The 22,838-nt window shown below is 36.7% G+C and overlaps 3 protein-coding genes across 5 annotated transcripts; 1 reads left to right on the forward strand and 2 right to left on the reverse strand.

Annotated features, from left to right (window-relative positions):
* Positions 1-232: 232 nt before the first annotated feature.
* Positions 233-6,226, reverse strand: LOC116131961 (gamma-tubulin complex component 5). 2 transcript variants are annotated; one of them, XM_031417640.1, is made up of 17 exons: positions 6,194-6,226; positions 5,943-6,058; positions 5,604-5,867; positions 5,421-5,518; positions 5,011-5,167; positions 4,799-4,909; positions 3,498-4,541; positions 3,251-3,403; positions 3,067-3,166; positions 2,875-2,969; positions 2,387-2,578; positions 2,237-2,293; positions 2,077-2,148; positions 1,820-1,918; positions 1,509-1,640; positions 1,211-1,384; positions 233-995 (listed from the first exon to the last, which is right to left on the reverse strand). In XM_031417640.1, the coding sequence occupies exons 1-17, from the start codon at positions 6,201-6,203 to the stop codon at positions 915-917; spliced, it is 2,955 nt and encodes a 984-aa protein (XP_031273500.1). In that variant the 5' UTR covers positions 6,204-6,226; the 3' UTR covers positions 233-914. The 2 variants fall into 2 exon arrangements, with proteins under 2 accessions (XP_031273500.1, XP_031273499.1); XM_031417639.1 differs by having other exon boundaries at positions 3,251-3,406.
* Positions 6,227-7,743: 1,517 nt separating this feature from the next.
* Positions 7,744-13,326, reverse strand: LOC116131936 (mitogen-activated protein kinase kinase kinase 5-like). 2 transcript variants are annotated; one of them, XM_031417609.1, is made up of 11 exons: positions 12,820-13,326; positions 11,906-12,655; positions 11,722-11,809; positions 11,136-11,198; positions 10,880-11,043; positions 10,505-10,580; positions 9,840-9,899; positions 9,617-9,742; positions 8,659-8,868; positions 8,426-8,529; positions 7,744-8,298 (listed from the first exon to the last, which is right to left on the reverse strand). In XM_031417609.1, the coding sequence occupies exons 1-11, from the start codon at positions 13,137-13,139 to the stop codon at positions 8,073-8,075; spliced, it is 2,187 nt and encodes a 728-aa protein (XP_031273469.1). In that variant the 5' UTR covers positions 13,140-13,326; the 3' UTR covers positions 7,744-8,072. The 2 variants fall into 2 exon arrangements, 1 of the variants encoding a protein (XP_031273469.1); XR_004128327.1 differs by having other exon boundaries at positions 8,249-8,298; positions 8,426-8,524.
* A 1,020-nt stretch (positions 13,327-14,346) lies between these two features.
* On the forward strand, positions 14,347-16,986 carry LOC116131862 (protein OSB1, mitochondrial-like). The gene is made up of 4 exons (XM_031417526.1): positions 14,347-14,754; positions 15,029-15,167; positions 15,255-15,342; positions 16,128-16,986. Exons 1-4 carry the CDS (start codon positions 14,432-14,434, stop codon positions 16,403-16,405), a joined length of 828 nt encoding a protein of 275 aa, XP_031273386.1. The 5' UTR covers positions 14,347-14,431; the 3' UTR covers positions 16,406-16,986.
* The last annotated feature ends 5,852 nt before the right edge of the window (positions 16,987-22,838 follow it).

Raw genomic sequence — 22,838 nt, forward strand, 5'->3', positions numbered from 1 at the left:
GATTTCGTCAAACCTTGGGTGGGAATACGTCGTTTACTCAAAGAGATTTTGTACCATAATTTAAGAATAATCGAGTAGAACCCTTTTAAGGAAACCAACCACATCTGGTGACAATAATTATGGTTGACCTCTATTTGTCTATTGAACTCGTAATAGTATTTAGTAGTAAGTTGTATGAATCTGTCTTGAGTTAATCTTCAAGCATGCGGCAACAATACTCTTGCTTCAAAAGGCGTCATTTCCAAATAATCATTCCAACATAAAATTCATCAACACTCCAAATTTGGATGTGTCATTCTCACCAGATGATCAAACTAAATCATGAAACATCACTTCTGAATATCAAGAATCAAGGTACCATACACAGTGAGCTTTTGATGATGATGTTACTCATCAAACAAGTAAAATAAGGGCAAAAAGCCATGCATACAGAGACACAGGTTGAGTGTAGTGGCAACAGTTAGTTAAATAATTTCCAATAAATCATTCAGCTCCATGAGGGACTCAAGAATCTCAGGATCAACTGAAGGTGCAGAGTTGCCTTACCAAAGTGTAGATCAGTTCGAGCATCAGTACTTGAACGCTCAAACCTCCAAAAACCATTAAGTGGAGATTCTGAAATCATGCAGTGAAGCAAAGACAGTCATTAACCAATTGATTCTTTTCAGTACGATAGCAACTTTCTCTCAGATCTATCCCGTCTTTGGCAAACTCTGTGTTTGTAGGTAGTATGCTCGTTTAAAACCTATGCAGAGAATCACGTTTGCACCAGTATATACCATATTCACAGATCAGACACCATTAAAAACTTTGGGCAGTATTGATCAGTCTGTTCTACTTGCAAAAGTCTTGCCCAGTCTTGAACTAACAGTTTCAGAGCCAGGGACAGTCATCAAGTTTCCGCTAGCAGACATTTAGAAGTAGTTGTAATTAATTCTAGTAACCAAATCCGCCAAATGAGGAAAGTGCCCCACATTTAATTTGAAAGATAAGACCTGCATAATCAAAGACATGAAGCTTACATTACAGATAAATTTTTAAGCATTCATGAATATATGTGCGTCTCCTCATAACCACCATATGCCACTGGCAAATTCACATGAGCATATAAATATTATCTTGTAATTTCAGAATTCCATGAGTGAGACCCAAACTTAATGGTCAGCTGTGAACAAAAAAAATCATGAAAAAAGTAGGAGTAGCAGAGTACTCTGAGGAGGAAAGCAATGCAATCATCAAACTGTTTCTCAATTCGCTCAACTTCCATTTCACATCTGGCCTTGATGGCAGAAACTGCTCCCCCACTGCTCAAAGTCTGCTGTATGGAATAGAAGTCCAAAGCTAATCCAAGGATGCTGTTAATTCGGCTGGCAATCAAAGCCCACTGGATCCAAAAGAGACCATTGAACAAGATTCAGCTATACTTCACAAAAATCACTGATTAAAGACAAGATTTAAGCATCAGCCTTAATTGCTGAACAACCTAATAAAGGGGGATGAGTACCCACCAATTTATCAGGTACCACAAAGCATTGTCGTTGAATTGATAATAAGTAAGCCTCATGAACTTCTATAACTTCATCCAGAGATCCAGCTGCTGCCATACCTTCACAGAGTTCAAGCCATGCGCTGTGATATACCTGATTACCATATCTAAATCAGAGATCTAAGAAGCTCATATGCCTAAATTAGATCAAACAATGGTAGAAGTAGCTCAAAGAAACAACCAAATAAAAAATATAGGGTATGAAAGTCACACACATGCACAGACATACACCTAGACAAAAGTACATTCGAGTAATATCGGGAAATATCATACTCTGTCCATCACATATTGGTGAAAAGCATCCACAAAATGGAGCAGTTTCTGTTCCAACAACCAATGGTGCTTGCGATTGTCCGTTGCAGTGCCTCTACCCTGGAAGGGACAAACCAAAGAATTAGGCACAAATTCGAAGAAGAATGAAACTGTATAATGACTTTTTCATGATTCATAATCGGCTATTTGTTCTGTTCTGTCTCTCTCTTTTTCTATTTTCATATTTTTGGGTCGGAGTGGTTGGAGAAAAGACAAACCTTCCACATCCACCTCCGAGCTTTATCAAGTACAAATTTGGCACGCTTGACCTTCAATAAGAATCCCATCACCTACACCAAAACTTAAGACAATTAACAAAAAAATATTGAAAATTAAATAATGATGCCCTATAATATAATAGCCAAGTAAAAAGATTACCTGGTTATACTTTTTAATTGCTTCTGTATTAGCAATAAGTTCAAGAGGCCAGGAAACCTGTGACATTCAGTAAACATACATATCTGAAGTAATTCTTCGAGGGACAATGAATAAAATAAAATATTAAGTGTTCTTGATTGTAGAATAGACCTTGTATGTAAATTTTAATAAATCAAGACCATCTATTCCAAAGCTACGTGCATGACTTTTACGAGGAGTTGAAGTAAAGTTAACTGTATTAGGTTGCTCATCACCATCAAAACCATGATTTTTGGTGATAGAGACCACCAATGAATCTGGGGCAGTTAGTAGCATGCCATCAGCAGAATTTCTGATGGATTCCTGAAGTCATAAGCACAGACCATTACTATAATAAGGATAGAAAAAGGGCAAGAGAAACTGAAATCCACCGAAGCAGATGTTATCACATAAATTTCACACATTAAACAGTAGCAGTTGTTGACCAGAATGTAGTCCAAACCCCCTCATCCAACAAAATCCAAGGAAAGAACTTTCACAATCTATTTCATTATGATTTGAACTTCATATTCTTTCAGCAAGATTGGAGAGTTTGGATTGTTATACCACATATAACCCCAAACAAATGGCTTAGTGCTTGTTGAAGTAAGTGTTTGCACCTGTAATATAGTGTTCAATTCAAAATCATCATCCCAGGTATCTCCTTTATCCAGCTTATTGAAAATGACTGTTAAAAAGTGCTGCAGCAGATCACCTGAAGTAGCAAGGTACCACAACATGTAATTTATTTTGTTTGTTGAGATGACAAATAACTGAGACCAGAAATCGGAATTCAACATCCTAGCACCTACCTGAACCTAGTAAGTATATAGCACGCAAGACTGCAAGCTCATCCATCAATCTCCAGCCATTCATCAACTTTGACAATATAAGCCTGCCAATATGATCCACCTAGGACAGGTAAAAGCTGAAGTTTTCAACAGAATGCTTATATGAAAAGAAACTAAAACAACATGAATAGGCATGCCAATATACCTGCTTCTTAATGTAAACAGTGAGGCATTCCTGCATAACAACCACAGGAAGTGGAGTAGTTCTTGGTTCAACACTTTGAATCCAGCTAAGAACTCTTGATGGAAGGGTGCTATTCTTCTGGAAAGGTAACAGCTCAGACATATGAAGTTCATCCTGCTTCAAATTTGGGTAATGTTAAGAAAAACTCAAAAATGCCATTGAAGCTGCAGCTACAGAACTGCTCAGAGAACTATTGATATAGTTGTACCTGAAAAGATGGAAGAAGAGTGGGGAAGGGAAACAGGACCTCTAACAGCTTTGAATCATACTGAGAACGCAGATATTCAGATTCACCAAACTGGAAACCAAAAGAATAGCTTGTTCCTTCAACTCCAGAAAAGTTTTCTCCCTCTCCAACCAAAAGAGCTTTTCGTAAGATCTCATCATTTAAAGGGGGAAGATAGGAATTTCTAGACAAGTTCAGCGCTTTTCGGGCATCATTATTCTTGTTGAGTAATTTTTTACATACAGTAAGAACAGGATTTTCTGGACAGAATGATTTCTGGATGGGTAAGGGCAACTCGTTGTCAATATCTATAGCCATATCATCTTCTTTCATGTTGGGAAAATCACTTGCAAACCTCTCATTCACCCTTTTCTGTAACAATGTATCAACCAATAACTTATACCACATCTTCTCTGAGCATGTTAAAGCTGCAACAGTTTCATCATTCCCATTCTCCATCATCCGCCCATTCATGTCGGACACAGGTGAAGGGACAAACTTAGATTTGCATTGGTCATTTTGCCAAAAATATCTAGAAATGTGATCACCATGGCCTATAAGACCTGCTAATGACACGCAGAAAATTTCAGACAGTGTCAACCCAGCTATGCTCTGTCCACGATGAAGTTTGCTTAAATCAGCACCACCTTCATAATTTCCCAACCCATCAAAATCATTATCCTTATTCTTTCCTGGTACTGCTGCAAATGCTGAAGGAACATGCCGGATCAATTGCAATGATTTTCCAGCAGAAACAATTGACTTAGCTATGTCCTTAATAAATAAAGGGCAAACTTGAAGGTCTCCATCGCTCTGATCTTTCCCTTTCATGGAGCTAGAGAGGGAAATGGATTCCTTCTCACTCATTTCCTTCTTTTCAGTTGTCATACGTACATGACAACTTTCTGAAGCAAGAGCAGAGGGTCTGGCATCTAACTTCCGACTCTGTAATAGTCTCAGTAGATGGCTCTTTTCCCAGAAGTCAGCCTCATCAACTGAGATTGCTCTGTTAGCATAAAAGAACATCTGCAGGGAGAGGAAAAAGGCTACAATACTTAAAGAGCATATCACATGAAAGAAACAAGCAGAGAGGGAAGACAATTTCAGGTCCTATGAACTGGTATATAAATGTTCATTTCCATCGTTGCATTGAAATTAACTTTGGCAAAGAATGTGCATGTCAAACAATCTTATCACTCCATAAATCAGGAATTACTTAAACCATAAGATGGTACATAGATAGATTGTTTGGGATATCATAAAAAGTTTTGATCAACAATTACCTCTTCAAATGGATCATCAAGCGTTCCTTCAAAAAGCCAGGAATCAAGACCCTCGATATATGGCAATAAACTTCCAACAAATATATGAAGTAGCATCTGATACACTTCCTCCTGAACATTACCACAAGCTTCAAGTTTGTATTGTGTAAATCAGGAAAGCCACATGAAACTAAATACAAAAGAAATATATACTGCCAAGAAGTAGCTACGACCTCACCACCTTGAACAAGACACACTTCATCTACTTTCTTGTAAAGATAATCAAGGACATGAACAGCCATTTCAGCAGCAGACACATTAGAATCAAAATATATTTGGGGAATGGCTCCATTCACTATTTGTAACAGATATTCAGCACCTGAACAAAGACTACAATAAATAAAAATAATAATGATCAGCATATTGCAAAACCAAGGGGAGAAGGAATTAAGACGCTCAAGGGTATTAAATAATGAACTCCAATGAAAGTTGAAATAAAACCTGAGTCACAAGGACAGAAATATATCAAACCAAAAGTCTTCAAAATCAATGATAGCTATTCAACAACATTGCGCAAACTACATCCATCAAACGTATCCCCCAATTTGGAAAAATAAAGCTTTTAAAGCTATTATACACCAACCTTGACAAGGAATTTGCTAATCCCAGTAGGGTTGTCGAAATTCCAACATTTGGCTCACATACTTTCATTTCTTCCTTCAAAGCAATATTCCTCAATCTCTACGCCAAAGAAAAATCAATTGAGTGTTTACATGAAGAAAACAGAGAAATTTCATCCAACAAATTAATATTCAGAACTACATACCTTGAGCCATTCAGAAACGGAGCATGAAAATGCCCTCAAAGTAGGGGAAGTTACTCTCGTAAAGGTCTCCACCCTACCGACCGCAATTTCCACCAGTTTTAAACATGTTGCTCCATAAGTGAATTGATTGAGAAGGACATGTAAACTCTTAAGGGAAAGGTGAGTGACATAGATCCCAGTTTTGGCACGAAACTTGTGTCCACTTTGGTCCCAATAGAACAAGGAACTGGAAAAGCCTTGAAACATTTGTAAAACACCTCGTACCTAAAGAAACAAAATTTGAAAACCTTCAAATGGCATAAAATCTTAAAGCGAAATAAGCCAAAGGCATAAGCATACCAAGTCCACTTCACTCATCCTCAAGGATGATACTGGAGCGGCAAAGTGCATCCCGTCAGAAAACACATTGTAAATCTTATCAATTAAACTTTGAGAAACTTGTACTTTGGCTCCGTCTGCAGAGAATATTTAACATCTATAGGTTCAGAGATATTGGTTGAGAATGTAAATACCTAATCACCATCATTCCCGAACAGTAAAGTAGAAGCAAATGTTATCCAGAAACAGAATTGAAATTAAATTTTACTTACCTATCTCCATGAGGAGTGATAAATATATAAAATCAAGAACCCACCAAATTGAATACTAAAAAAAGCTCTACGTCTTCTTTGTTCATAAATTTCTCAAACAGGAGGGAAGAGGAGAGAAGCGAAGGCTGAGGTGCTTTGCCTTCCGCTCCGGTGCCTTTTGAGAAGTTGATGCAGTGTAGATCTGTACTTCTAATTAGGCAGGAGAATACATTTTAGATTTTGGGAGCGCCAAATGTCTAATATTTTGAGAAAATATTTATTTTATTTTTATATTAGTTTATCCAACCATAGCTGATTTTGTATTAATATAATTTATTATTAAAAGCTCCTTTATATTTATGCAACTGAATCAAAATAATCCGTTTATATCCCTATGCTATGTTATATCCGTTTGGTTGAGGGTAACCTATGTTATATTACGTGAATATCATATTTGGTTGTCAAGGTAATCTTTAAATATCAATAGTAGTTATTGTTAATAATATTGAAGGTTCATTTTCTTAAGTAATCTTCTTTTTTTGTTACCATTCTATCAATTATTAATAAAATTTTAGGATAATAATATCCTTATTTTTAAATTTATTTACATGAATATAGCTTTTACTATTTTACTCTAATTAAATAACTTTTTTGACAAAATTACCCTTAAATTCAAAACAAATTTCAGTCCACCAACCCCACCCGCCTATCGCCGGCAACCACCACTGCGACAGCCACCGGAACGATGCATGAAAGGCCAAAAGTGGCCGTCGTGCGTCGATATGGCCATTTCTGGCCATATCTAGTCTAACCATCAAAGGCTAGATTTGTCACATCTATCTCTAGCCGAAAATGGCCATACAGCACACGGAGGTCATTTCCTGCCTTCCGTGCCCCGTTAAGTTACCGTAGGCAACCGACAGTGGCTCGGTTGGTGGGGGTGTTTTGTTGATTTTCTAAACTTTTATTATGGGATTGTTTTTGCTAAGTTTTGAAATAAAGCGGGGTTATAATAATCCAAATAATAATTAAGATTAAAAAATAATATAATTATTATATTTAATTAGAGGACAATTCAGTAATTTAAATAACATACCACCAATTTATTCCTCATAACCAAACATAATAATATAACATGTCCACCAATTAACCAAACACATTTTCCTAAATATTCTCAGTAATCTTCAAGGTAATCTAACTTTCCAATAATATAATATTTCCTTAACCAAACGCCCCCCTAATTTCAAAATCTGCTCGCATAAACTCGATTTGAAAAGTTGTGACAAGACATTCCTTGTTATCACCTATATAAAGTTTAAGTTGTGGATTCAATTATTGCTATAATTTTAAGATTATCAAGATTATGGGTATTGGTTCTTGTATTGCTCAAAGCATAAACTTCATCAATCAGCCTGATAAAAAACTGTTTTAATGCTTATTTTATCTCCCATTTATCTATTTAATTATACAACAATGACATTATTTGATATAAATATGATGAAAAATCCAACAAATGAAGTTGTTGATGAGAGCTGGTTGTCAAGGATGAATTTCATTTGGACAAAAATATGAAAATAATGTCACTTAATTTTTATCAGCTTATTTTATCTCCTTTGTCACATAACCAAAACATGACACTAAATTTTTCTTCCTGGTTACATTATATAACAAACACTAACACAAAACCTACTAAACAAGAAGGTACCAGTTTTCTCATCCAGCCGTGTTGATTTCCCACATAATACACCCTGTATTTACATAGCAGGAATTAGAGGTTAAAAATGAAAAACTAAAATTTAACCTCTACTCAGTTTAAACCCAAAATCAAAACCGGCTTCTCGCCTCTTGCTAGCTTCTCTCCCGGGCTCACTACCAAATCAATTTCAACCAATAACATGTATCAGATGTGTGGAACTTCCCTTCCATGAGTCCTTGAGAGAGCACAAGGGTGGTTGTTCACTGCACCAAGGGCCATATTGCTAGAGTCGTTTGACGAGGGACTAAAATTATGTGAATTATGAATCAATTGACCTGTAGGTAAAGAACGATTTACTCCAAGCGTAGAACATGGAGAGTGATGAGAAGCTGTAGCCCAGTTAAATGTATAACATTGGCGAAAGGTTTCACTGGAAAAGAAAAACACAAAGAATAAAGAATTATATTGCATCGAGCCAAAACATTTAGTCATGCTGAGGTGAAATCATTCATTCCACACAACCCTGCAACTAGTTCAGGGGAACATGATGCATTTACCTATTACAAGGCTGCTTCCTATCTCTACGTGGTGGTGTGCCTGGCGAATTTGGTATAAAATCAACTTTCTGTGCAGCACGGTCTATTGGACTATGAGATCTATCCTACAAAAGCAGAAACATACCATCAGTATACAATAATATTTGCACGTCAAAGTTGTGGAAGGAAAAATAAAATCAAACCAATTGGACATTATAATCAGCTGAAACCGACAGGTGGTATGTAGTACATACCGTTAGGTTCATTTTCGAAATACCCTGCGCCAAGACTGATAAATTTTGATCATTTGAGTTACGGACAAAAGGATGCTCAAGTAGCATCATAGCTGATGGTCGCTCTGCAGGATTTCTTCGAAAGCAGCGTTGGAGAAAATCCTTTCCCTCTGAAGATAATGTTTCTGGTATAGGCGGGGTTTTATGCAAGACCTTGAACATAGCTTGAGGCTAACAAATAGAAGATGAGACTATTAAAGTGATTGGTAGAGAAAAGATCATGTGCAAACCCTTACAGAAAACATGAAGACAAGAAATGAGCGTTCTCTCTTTGATTTTGTAAGTAAATCACCATATCAGAAATCAAGCTATAAGCCCATTCAGTAACATGAAAAAGAAAATCATCAACAAGCAGCATATGCTATCAGGAAAGCAAGCTACGGAAGATGTTCTAAATTCTTAAAGCAGAATCTCCCATGTGATTTAAAAGTTTGTCACTAATTCACCTGGAAGCAGAGCAATTAACTATAGAACTCAGAATTTAAGAGTGAAAAATTGTAAAAGAGTTGATGACATGAAAAAGTGAGAAATTTTCCAAATTTTAAATATCTACATAATAAAAAAATGAGTCTGAAATTCTTCAATGAAAAGAGAATTCAGATTGCTAAAAGAAAGAAGAAGCAATTAACAGCAGTTGCACCTGCTTATTCACAGGTATTCAGAGGTCCAGTGACCTTATGCATGCTAGTGAATTTATGTTACAATGCATAATTCAATCTTTATAAAAAGAACTTGAACTAATAGCGTAGAGAATCAATTATACATAAATAAACATTAACTACAATTAATTTACTAATACAAACATTAACCCTTATCGGGTAAATAAAATTGGGTTCCAGTTCATATTAAACCGTCAAAGTATTGGGCATGCTGAAATACCAATGAATAGAAAAGACATTAGTTTTAATCAAGTACTAACCCCTTCAAGCTCACCCCATGGAGGTCTACCAGTAAGCATCTCAATTACAGTACAACCTAAGCTCCAAATGTCAACAGCCAAAGCAAGATTAGAGTGGGCATCTTTCTGCATTACAGACTGCATCACCTGCAAAAAAATAAAAACGAAAAAACAATAATGAAAAAGAAGGAGGTATAAACAGAAATGAATTTACTAACTACTGCAATGTGATATGGTGATGTACCTCAGGAGCCATCCAGTATGGGCTGCCCTTCAAAGATAGCTCATATGATAATCCTGTTAGCTGAATACAAACAAGACTCATATTAAGAAAAAAAATAAAATATATAAAACTACAGGCACACCGGTGATGGATAGCTGATGCCAAGTCAAAAAGCCACATGTTTAGACAGAATTGCATGTAAACATAATTGCAAAAGGGGGGTTACTCTTTCAAAATGACCTCCATAAAAATGATAGTAACCAATATAAATTCAATCAATACTCTATATAATTTCAGAATAAGATGTCTAAAACATCCTATCAATTATTAGTAGAATAGTTATCTGACCACTTGCTTCATGCTTACCAGCCTAATGTCAACACTATTATGGTTATGTACTTGACATACACAAAAAAGGAGGCTCCTATTATGTAATTTACTCATGTCCAATGGATGCTAAAATCATACAACCACAAGGATGCTCCTTTCATCCATCATTAATAATGAATGCTTATGTTAATAAACATTCAAGCAAAACACTCTTACAGATAAATCTTAGCTAGGAAAGATACCAATGAACACGATCTATTAAAAGATAATGTTTGAGAAGCATACTCTCAGATTACAATAGATCAAACAAAAATAATATTCATTACTACATAGAGCTAAAGAATCTCAAAACTCACATGTTTTGCCATCCCAAAGTCTGCAAGCTTTACAACACCAGATGCATCAACAAGCAGATTTGCACCTTTAATATCCCTATAAATTATAATCATTTAGATAAGTATATTCATAGACCAAAGCAAAAAGTTTATAACCAAAAAATCTGCCACTTCTCCAACAAAATCCAAATTCAACAAGCAAGTATGTCAAAACAGTAAAGACTATAAAGTAAGCAGTCATTCAATTCTTCCAAAACATCATTGATAATTTTACTGTCGCCTTTTTACAAGATTAAGAAAATATATGGACTTTAGCAATCTGCAAAGTGTAATCATAAACTATTAACAAATAAGTTAAACTATAATGCTCTGCTCCATGTCAAGCACAATTGTTACCTGTGGATTGTCTTTGTGCTATGCAGGTAAGCCAGCCCATAGAGAATATGTCGGGTGAAATTGCGAACTATAGATTCTGTTATAGCTCCAAAATGGTCACGGACATATTTATTAATAGATCCGGGATGAACATACTCCAGATATATGTAAAAGTGATCATCAACCTGCAGTGGAAAAAATGTTCCCTGAACGAATTATATCTGCACTAATACAAACACACTCAAATCTAGCATATTCTATCGGAAGAACAACACACCACTTCACTTCCATAATACTGTACTATATTTGGATGCTTTAAGTGTTGGAGAACTCTAATTTCCTGCAACAATTACCAAAAGTAGGAATAGTTAGTTTTCAAGGGGTAAAAAAAAAAAAAAAACCATATGTCCAACTAATCTGACTGAATTATAGTGCCTTATGTATCCTCAATGCACAGTTGCACACAGTTGAAGTGGTGATGAACAAGAATTAGAACTTCTAAACAGCATTTCAGATTGGTACGATTACCCCTGGGAATTTAGCAAACAGAGTGATAGATTGGTACTGGTCTTAGGTGCTGAGCCAAAATGAGGAAAAGGGTGACTGAATTTATGTATGCCGCTTATTTTACTGTGAACACCATGTTCAGGCTTGATTTCATTTGACAATCAACTATTGTGGCCAGAATTCATGCAAGACAAATACAAATTCCAATCCCATATTCTTGAAACAGAATACTATTGGCAACAAATATTCTAGGACATGACAAATAATTCAAATTTGCATATTCCTCAGTACGTGATTTAAACAGCAACTATTTTGTAACCAACTAAATTGTTTGAGAAAGGACCCCAGATAGTGACCTGCTCCAACTGCTTTATACATTCAGCAGACTTAGAGTCATCAGGGATGATATCAACCTCCTTCATTGCACATAAAGCTCCAGTCTCTCTGGAAGACCCCATAAATAGAAAGAAAGATAAAGATTAATGTTCAATAAAAGAAAGTCAAGAACCAACTTGAAGAAAAAACTTCTGCTTACTACACCTGTTGGTTGCAATATAAACACTTCCAAAAGTACCACGTCCAATAAGTTTTCCTTTTTGCCATTGATTCTTCATTGGTAATGGATTTGGCATTTCAATAACTTGATGAATCACAGGGGATGGCATAGATGATTGTGGTGCTGCCAAAGCTCCAGGAGGAAGAGGCAATTTGTGGGCACTGGAAGGGCGATCAAGTTCAGGCTGTGGAAGTGATTGATGATGCAATGGGAAATAAAATTTAGGACTTCTGGGGCTCTTTTTTGGGCTTTGCATAGTGGGGCTGTGAAGGGGAGAATGATCAGCGCTGTATACACTTGTTCTAACTGGGGAGACCGGTGAAGTACAATTCCTACTCGAGTCTAAGACTTCTACAGTTGACCAAGCCTGAATTTCTTTAGGAGCCCAGAAAGAAGTGAAACGATCTGCAGGTTTTGATCTTTGAGGACTAACAGCAGGACTTGACAGAACACTTGTTGGAGCACTCTTGGGAGAAACATTCAACTTTAATGGGTGATCAACTTTTAAATCATGAGAGAATCCCCTACGACGAGTGCTTAAAGATTTGGAATCGGGGCCAGGCAAAGAAAAAAGTTCAGTACCTGCTGTATTTGGTCTTTGTGGGCTAACAGCAGGACTTAAGAAACCCCTTGTTGGGCTGCTCCTCCTATTATTAACATCTTTAGAGTCTCCCTTAAGAAAATGACTTGAAGATTTGTCTGAAATTTTGGTGACATGATTTGAGTTTTTCCTCCTGGTAGCATAAATTACAACAAATTAACACAGAAAAACATAGTTAAAAACTTAAAATTAAAAATTCTAAGTAAATTTTTATTTAATTGATGCAAAAGGAAATTTAGTTCCGGAAAATACTCTCCAAAAAATCTTAACAAATGAAGTCTAAATGAAAAGATTTACCTTCCTAACGAAGAGCTAAGCGCCTCCTCCGGCAATTGGAGACTATGACCGGGATTGGAACCCGAAGAGTCCGGTCTTCGAAGCACGGAAGATTCAGGGAGCGGCAGAGGTATTGGAACGGCGAAGGAGGACCAGTGGTCCGAGGACCGCGACTTCCGAGTCAAACCGGAAGAGGGAGAAGAACGATCGGTGGAGGACAAGCCGAGTTCATCGTCAGTAGCGTGTCTAAGCTTCCTCATGCGCCTGAGCTTCCGAATTGTATTAGGCGAGGATTGGCCTGGACTTTGGAGAAAATTACCAGCATTCCCACTCGCTTGCATTTGAGACAGCAAGATTGAACCAGCTAAGCTTCATGTGGAACTGAAACTATTTCAGCTCCTATCTCTATGTTGATGACCTAGGGGAAACACCTCGGTTCCTTCTCTGTTTACTTTGTCTACCATTTCATAAATTTTCTAAATCTAAATTTTTCAGTCAACAACTAAGATGGAAAGAGACCTGGAACATGACCCTACTCCTACTGTCAGATCAAACTTGAAAACCCACAAATCTAATTCAAATTTTCTTTTGGTATATTATATTTAATAAAAAATAATCCAGCAATTTTGTTGAAGAAATCGATCATTCACGAAGTCAATACGTGTCGCACGATACAAATTACTAAATTAGCATGGAGACGAACAAGAACATATAAAAGTCAAGGTTGACGAGATCCACGACATGCCGTGTGCGTACGGCAAACTGGCAAAACGTACTTTAGTTTGTCAACACAAAGGCGCGTGATCACACGACATACTAAACGGATGCCACGAGAGCAATAGTAAGTAGAGTTGTGTTCAACGTGATCAGTGTATTTGTTGAGTTTTGATGGAGTGAGAATGTAGGAACTCTTTTAACTGCAAGAAACAACATAGTATTCTCAAATGAAATATTCAATAAAAACTATGACGGGGTTACCTCCAAGTTTTAGCTTTTTGTCCGTGTTTTGCGTTTATACGTACTCTAGCCAGCCGCATGACCTGATTGCCTCCATAACAATATGATATCTCTCTCCCCCATGATCTTGCAATCCCTCCTTGGAATTGGATATCATTACACATTTCTTTGATAACTGAAAGTCAATTTTGTTCAACTGGTTTATAATAATATATTGACCTGGAATTTGAACTTTGTATTATTTTTTATATATATAAAATGACTTCCTCTCTCTCTCTCTCTCTCTGTGATGTAGTTACACATAATAATATTAGATAAAATGAAACCATATTAGATTAAAGCCTACAAAAGGTCATTTGTTTCTTGAAGCAATCCTGCGATGACCGTAATAAGTCATATGTTATGTTTTGTCGTCATCGACTTTTCACAAAGTTGAAAGATTGCTCGTCCAATCGTCGGAGGAACAGAGTAACTAACCCAATCCAAATGGTTTAGCCCAATTCAAAGTAAACCAAGCAAATCAATCAAGGCCCAAGCCCAGAGCTCTTAAGCCCTTACCCCACTTCCACATCGTGCCCAACTAAACCTCAGTTCACGAATCAATTTTCAGCAAAAACCCGCCACTTCACTTTCTCCATCAAAATCGAACCGGAATTATCCATCGCCCGCTGAATTTATGATCGCGTGCCGTGTCGGACTCCTAATCAGAACTTTGTCCCGGTTTTCTCTCCAAAGATCGGCGCCTTTATCATCATCTTTGGCTACGTACTCTAAACTTTCTGGCTTTTTCTCCGATGAGGCCGAAGGTGGGAGCGCCGTTTACCGACACGCGCTCAAATTTCAGCGTCCAACGACGATAAGGTGGCGACCCGAGTTGCGTAACTGCGTCAGCCTTATTGGATTAGTGTGTTTCCCCCTTAAAAAAAATCCGAACACTGGCTGTTTCGGTTACACTTGCCTTCAGGTCGTCCATTCTCCTTATTCGAATGGAGGGTTTAGGTCAGCGGCTTTTTTTTTTTTTTTTTTTTTTCCAAAGAACTTGTTAGTGATTTTTATTTAAAATCAACGAAATAATTTCACATTTGTAGATTGCCACTACCGTGTACTAAGAAAATCAGCTCATTTTAGTTTAACAATCTAATTGCAGGGTATGGATTTCCACAGTATAAGTTGGGTTTTATATTTCTTTCGTTTTTTTTTTTTTTATATATGCATGGATGTCTTTGTTTGGGAGTCTGTTGCTCATCATTTATCATTTGCAATGTATGAGCAGGATACTACTGAGCATGAGGGATGACATGGCAGAATTGTGTGAAAAAAATCTGAAGCCAAATGATTTTATTTATGTTTCAGGACCTTTAGGGTCTTACACAAAGACCGATCAGGGAGGGAACCTCATATTACGTTACAAGGTTCACAGAGCTGATTACATTTTTTATTTTTTTTTCAATGGCTAAAACCTATGGATTCTTGTGTAAGTTTTGTTTGTATTCCTGTAGGTGAACGTAAAAGATCTAAATTATGTTAAAAGAAATGGTCGTCAAGGTGTGACCTGCCAAAAACCTGAGGAATCAAAATCAGGAGAAGGTACAGATTTTTTGTAGTTGATACATATTTTTCAACGTCAGTCTCCTTTTTGTCTGGAAACGAGCTAATTGTTGCTGAGTTAGTATATAATCAAAGCTTTAAGCAATACATTTAATGTTTAACGGAGTCAATGGAGGGTTATTATGGCCAACACAGCTCTGGTTGAATAAGGTCTGTTGTAACATGATTATGATAGTAATTTATGGGTTAAATAAATATTATTCCTACAAATTTGCTTACAAAATTTTTAGTACATACTGATGCCATAATTCATTTGTCATAATTATGTGGTAGATAGGTGGATGTGATTACTAACATGATTGTCTTAAATCAGTTGCATCATCAATTTAATGGAAAAGTCTTTAAGAATAACACTACTCTTATGGAAATTTTACTGCTTTTATGCATTTAATCATGTTAAATCTTACCTCAAAGGTCTGGATTTTGTTTGGTTACTCTTATGGAATTGTAGGACAGCAGAAATAGAAATACAACAATGGAAAACTTTAGACACCAAAGTTGTTCTTTGGTTGCAAATTTTATTATAGCCCCAAGATTGGTACCAATCACTGAACTGGGTCAATGGTACATGACAAAGGGATGAAAATGAATGCTCAGTTAAGCTGTGGTTGAGCACTTGAACTTGTAGTTTTGTTTCACCATGGTCTGTGTCATTACCAATAAACAGATAGTTCTATAGCTTCTTGAATTGCCAATCACTTTTCAAGGTTTTTTGTCTTTCTTCTCATCTATTTTTTTAATCCTTCCTCTTGTAACAAATCTAGGTGAAGCTGATATTGATAAGCATGTAAGCCAAGAATATTTGTGGCAGTTGTACTTCTCCAACCCATATGAATGGTGGGATAACAGAAAAAATAAGTTATCGCCAGGATCACCTGATTTTAAGCATAAGGATACTGGTGAAGCTCTATGGTTGAAACCAAATGATCCTCCATGGATCAAAAGACAACTTCAATTGCTTGATTCAAAGATGGCAGGACAAGGGCTGCAGAGTCATGTAGGTTCTCATTCTCGTGTCGCCATGTGGACTTATGATGAGTAAGAATAAGTTTGTGGGACTTCAAAACTAATGGAGGAAAGGGCAGTGGAAATCGAAGTTAATTACATCTGCTGCATTTCACTACCTCCTTGAGGTCAGTTACATAGTTTTAAGATCTGACCCATAGCTGCTAGCTGGAAGGAGAGGTATTCGGTTGTATAGGTCCTGGCCAGACATCACAGTGATGGAGGTGTATCAAACATAGAATTACTGTGTTGGATATGGTGCGATCAAAAATTATAGTAATTATAGTAATGTTGTTTTTAGAACTTAAGGCAGTTGATCCAAGAATTCTTCCAGCAGCAATGTGTCAGATGCATAAGAAAAAGTGTATACAAGGTTGCCTCATTCTTAATTAATTTCTGTTGGCTTTTTTAGAAGAGTAAAAATTGAGTAGAATAAAGCCAATTACTTGGTTTTAAAAACCCAAATCAGTTAGGGCTATGCTTTATCTATTCTTTCCAATTTGCTGAGTGAAAATTTCAAGAACTGTTGGAGAAATAAGCGGTAGGTAATAGCCATTGCCGGTTTCTAAATTTGATGTGAAGGAAAAAACAACTGTTGCAGTAAAATGTGGATGGATACGATATGGGTATGTATTTGTTGTATAATCGTTCAATTTGACTAATCATGTCATCATCTCCTACTTAAATCGCGGTAACATAGCATTCCACCGTCATACTCTCTTTCTTAAATCTTGAGAGTTGAGGAGATTCGAACCTGAAATCTTGAGCTTTAATCTCATATCCTAGCATTTGTTCTACCACTTAAGCTACCTAAGATTGGTTTAGTTTTAAAAGTTTGTTAGCGGCAAATTGCATTTACTTCACAGATGATTACTTGGAAGTTTGAGCTTTATTTTAACGATCCCGATTCCCGGCATATTCAGTTTGGAAAAAGGGCACTTGAAGGATCCTTCCCCCATTTTTTTTTTTTTAGCGAGTAAATAACTAAATATAATTAAACATTCTAATATTCTAATTTTTTGTCATAAGTTTTTGGTGAAGATGTAGGATGGTTGTATCATTTTCACATCATATCATTAATTGCTCATATTATTTATCGCATCATTTTACTTGTATAAATCAATTTCTTAGAATATAAAGTTAAGATATTTACTTATATATATATATAGCGTTATTATTTTTTGGACGTGACATTTGCCTCTAGTTTTGTCCTACTCCAACATGGATGTCAGATGAGCATTTCCATCTTAAGAATATCTAAGGAATAATACTACACCAACAATTATTTCTCACAAATTTTCTCTCACAATCTTGACATAACAGTTCGTAATTAATTAGTGGGGCTCATGCGATACCAATGTGAGATCCGTTATAAACTAACCAATTACGAGATGTCACGTCAGGGTTGTGAGAGAGGTTTGTTGATGTAGTATTATTCTTATCTAAGTTGCTTGTCATTATCTCAATAATTTCCTCACCTTGGGCCTTAAGACTTATAATAGAGGTGGGAAAGACCCGGGCCCAGTCGGTCCTAGGCCTAGGCCCTCAAGGGTCTGGGCCCAATTTGGGCCTAAACTGGTCCCCACAATTGGTCATGGGCTCATAGGACCGGTCCTATCCTATGGGCTCGAACAATTTTTTTTTTTGTAAAATTTCATTTTAACTCTTATATTTATGATCAATTTCATATCAAATAAGGGGTTTGGGATATTTTATAGAGGTTAAAAGGAAATTGGGGAGGGAGGTTTGGGCCTGGGCCTAGGACCCCAGGCCTTAGAGGAGGGACTGGCCTGGGCCTGGGCCCTTCTCTCTTGGGCCTGGTCCGACCCTTTTAGAACTGATTTTTTGGGCTAGGCTTTTTGGGTCTGGGCCTAATTCCCACCTCTAACTTAGAAAGATTGAAAGGATGGCTGCCTCAGGCATTGCCGTCCGATAGCAGAATTGGAACTATCCACGAAGGAGGGGCATATTATCCTGTAAAAAAGTTTAGGGTAGAATCTGAGATTCAAATTAAAGCTGTTTAGTTTATAATAGGGTGTAAGAAGATTTTCAATGCTTTGATTTATTTTATCCTAATGTTGATGCCCTCTATAATTAAGACTTACTTTATGCTGAACATTTAGAATGGTTCATGCTAACTGAGGCTTTTATTTTCCAGGATTCCATCAAACCAGACTTTGTATGTGATACTCACTACTAAGCATAAAGCATGGTTGAATTTACGGAGCTAACAAGTGATCGTGAATTTATGGAGATTCAATCACCAACTTAAACTGACTCCAGCAAGATGGGATTGATGGGGGAAGGGATTACATATATATTTTATGCCACCACTGGACTCAGCAGTGTTGACAATTGGTAATCTTTTAACTTGAAAAGAGGTAAGTAATTCTGTGTTACCTCTGCTTGAGAAAGTGTTAGTGTAGGAGTTTATGTACCAGTGGATTTGTTAAAATTTTCATGTACCAATTTTTCTGCAAACATAATTTTAAACTGATAAGATGCAATCTATTTCTTGGTAGATTCTACATTAAATATCAACATCAAATGAAATCACCTCAATCGCTTTCTCATCAGATGCAATGTATGCAACCTGGAAGGGATTATAGTAGAACACTGTGTGTCTCCTCCATCAATCTCTCTGATCGTGAAGTTTCATAGATATCACAATTGAAGAGGCATGTTCGTTTGTTTGGGCTTGGAGCAATAGGTTGAAAGGCTTACAAAAGCTTAGCTCAGTCACAGAGCAGTCTTGCCTTTTTTTTCTGCATTTGACTCACACTTCCATTATTTCGCCCACTCAATAGAAGAAAAGTGGGGGATAGACTCGTCATTTCGTTCATCAATGACCTCGTGGCCATCTCCACTTTCAACAATGGCCGCATATCAATATCTTGCAATTATTTAGAGAAGATTGACTTGCATCCGATGGCTATTGGAAGCGCTCATGGTTTTTTATAGTTGTTTTAGTTAAACCCGGGGAAAAAGTGGTTTCCGTACAATATAGTTTCATATTCAATTTGCCCCATTAAATAAACAGATCAATCTCTAACAACCGAGAAGGGTAAGCAATAGATATCAACCATTGACCTTATCATTCAATAATAAGTGAATGAGCAGAGTAAAGCAAACTGATCCAGCTCTTTCCATTATTTACCAAGTCAATAAATTATTATTATTTTATTATGTAAAAAAATAAAAAAATAAAAAACCCGAAAATCTACCATCTTTGCATTGAGCACTTGAACTTGTAGTTTTGTTTCACCATGGTCTGTGTCATTACCAATAAACAGATAGTTCTATAGCTTCTTGAATTGCCAATCACTTTTCAAGGTTTTTTGTCTTTCTTCTCATCTATTTTTTTAATCCTTCCTCTTGTAACAAATCTAGGTGAAGCTGATATTGATAAGCATGTAAGCCAAGAATATTTGTGGCAGTTGTACTTCTCCAACCCATATGAATGGTGGGATAACAGAAAAAATAAGTTATCGCCAGGATCACCTGATTTTAAGCATAAGGATACTGGTGAAGCTCTATGGTTGAAACCAAATGATCCTCCATGGATCAAAAGACAACTTCAATTGCTTGATTCAAAGATGGCAGGACAAGGGCTGCAGAGTCATGTAGGTTCTCATTCTCGTGTCGCCATGTGGACTTATGATGAGTAAGAATAAGTTTGTGGGACTTCAAAACTAATGGAGGAAAGGGCAGTGGAAATCGAAGTTAATTACATCTGCTGCATTTCACTACCTCCTTGAGGTCAGTTACATAGTTTTAAGATCTGACCCATAGCTGCTAGCTGGAAGGAGAGGTATTCGGTTGTATAGGTCCTGGCCAGACATCACAGTGATGGAGGTGTATCAAACATAGAATTACTGTGTTGGATATGGTGCGATCAAAAATTATAGTAATTATAGTAATGTTGTTTTTAGAACTTAAGGCAGTTGATCCAAGAATTCTTCCAGCAGCAATGTGTCAGATGCATAAGAAAAAGTGTATACAAGGTTGCCTCATTCTTAATTAATTTCTGTTGGCTTTTTTAGAAGAGTAAAAATTGAGTAGAATAAAGCCAATTACTTGGTTTTAAAAACCCAAATCAGTTAGGGCTATGCTTTATCTATTCTTTCCAATTTGCTGAGTGAAAATTTCAAGAACTGTTGGAGAAATAAGCGGTAGGTAATAGCCATTGCCGGTTTCTAAATTTGATGTGAAGGAAAAAACAACTGTTGCAGTAAAATGTGGATGGATACGATATGGGTATGTATTTGTTGTATAATCGTTCAATTTGACTAATCATGTCATCATCTCCTACTTAAATCGCGGTAACATAGCATTCCACCGTCATACTCTCTTTCTTAAATCTTGAGAGTTGAGGAGATTCGAACCTGAAATCTTGAGCTTTAATCTCATATCCTAGCATTTGTTCTACCACTTAAGCTACCTAAGATTGGTTTAGTTTTAAAAGTTTGTTAGCGGCAAATTGCATTTACTTCACAGATGATTACTTGGAAGTTTGAGCTTTATTTTAACGATCCCGATTCCCGGCATATTCAGTTTGGAAAAAGGGCACTTGAAGGATCCTTCCCCCATTTTTTTTTTTTTAGCGAGTAAATAACTAAATATAATTAAACATTCTAATATTCTAATTTTTTGTCATAAGTTTTTGGTGAAGATGTAGGATGGTTGTATCATTTTCACATCATATCATTAATTGCTCATATTATTTATCGCATCATTTTACTTGTATAAATCAATTTCTTAGAATATAAAGTTAAGATATTTACTTATATATATATATAGCGTTATTATTTTTTGGACGTGACATTTGCCTCTAGTTTTGTCCTACTCCAACATGGATGTCAGATGAGCATTTCCATCTTAAGAATATCTAAGGAATAATACTACACCAACAATTATTTCTCACAAATTTTCTCTCACAATCTTGACATAACAGTTCGTAATTAATTAGTGGGGCTCATGCGATACCAATGTGAGATCCGTTATAAACTAACCAATTACGAGATGTCACGTCAGGGTTGTGAGAGAGGTTTGTTGATGTAGTATTATTCTTATCTAAGTTGCTTGTCATTATCTCAATAATTTCCTCACCTTGGGCCTTAAGACTTATAATAGAGGTGGGAAAGACCCGGGCCCAGTCGGTCCTAGGCCTAGGCCCTCAAGGGTCTGGGCCCAATTTGGGCCTAAACTGGTCCCCACAATTGGTCATGGGCTCATAGGACCGGTCCTATCCTATGGGCTCGAACAATTTTTTTTTTTGTAAAATTTCATTTTAACTCTTATATTTATGATCAATTTCATATCAAATAAGGGGTTTGGGATATTTTATAGAGGTTAAAAGGAAATTGGGGAGGGAGGTTTGGGCCTGGGCCTAGGACCCCAGGCCTTAGAGGAGGGACTGGCCTGGGCCTGGGCCCTTCTCTCTTGGGCCTGGTCCGACCCTTTTAGAACTGATTTTTTGGGCTAGGCTTTTTGGGTCTGGGCCTAATTCCCACCTCTAACTTAGAAAGATTGAAAGGATGGCTGCCTCAGGCATTGCCGTCCGATAGCAGAATTGGAACTATCCACGAAGGAGGGGCATATTATCCTGTAAAAAAGTTTAGGGTAGAATCTGAGATTCAAATTAAAGCTGTTTAGTTTATAATAGGGTGTAAGAAGATTTTCAATGCTTTGATTTATTTTATCCTAATGTTGATGCCCTCTATAATTAAGACTTACTTTATGCTGAACATTTAGAATGGTTCATGCTAACTGAGGCTTTTATTTTCCAGGATTCCATCAAACCAGACTTTGTATGTGATACTCACTACTAAGCATAAAGCATGGTTGAATTTACGGAGCTAACAAGTGATCGTGAATTTATGGAGATTCAATCACCAACTTAAACTGACTCCAGCAAGATGGGATTGATGGGGGAAGGGATTACATATATATTTTATGCCACCACTGGACTCAGCAGTGTTGACAATTGGTAATCTTTTAACTTGAAAAGAGGTAAGTAATTCTGTGTTACCTCTGCTTGAGAAAGTGTTAGTGTAGGAGTTTATGTACCAGTGGATTTGTTAAAATTTTCATGTACCAATTTTTCTGCAAACATAATTTTAAACTGATAAGATGCAATCTATTTCTTGGTAGATTCTACATTAAATATCAACATCAAATGAAATCACCTCAATCGCTTTCTCATCAGATGCAATGTATGCAACCTGGAATGGATTATAGTAGAACACTGTGTGTCTCCTCCATCAATCTCTCTGATCGTGAAGTTTCATAGATATCACAATTGAAGAGGCATGTTCGTTTGTTTGGGCTTGGAGCAATAGGTTGAAAGGCTTACAAAAGCTTAGCTCAGTCACAGAGCAGTCTTGCCTTTTTTTTCTGCATTTGACTCACACTTCCATTATTTCGCCCACTCAATAGAAGAAAAGTGGGGGATAGACTCGTCATTTCGT

Source organism: Pistacia vera, unplaced genomic scaffold (assembly GCF_008641045.1).
Source record: "Pistacia vera cultivar Batoury unplaced genomic scaffold, PisVer_v2 Contig246, whole genome shotgun sequence".
NCBI lineage: Eukaryota > Viridiplantae > Streptophyta > Magnoliopsida > Sapindales > Anacardiaceae > Pistacia > Pistacia vera.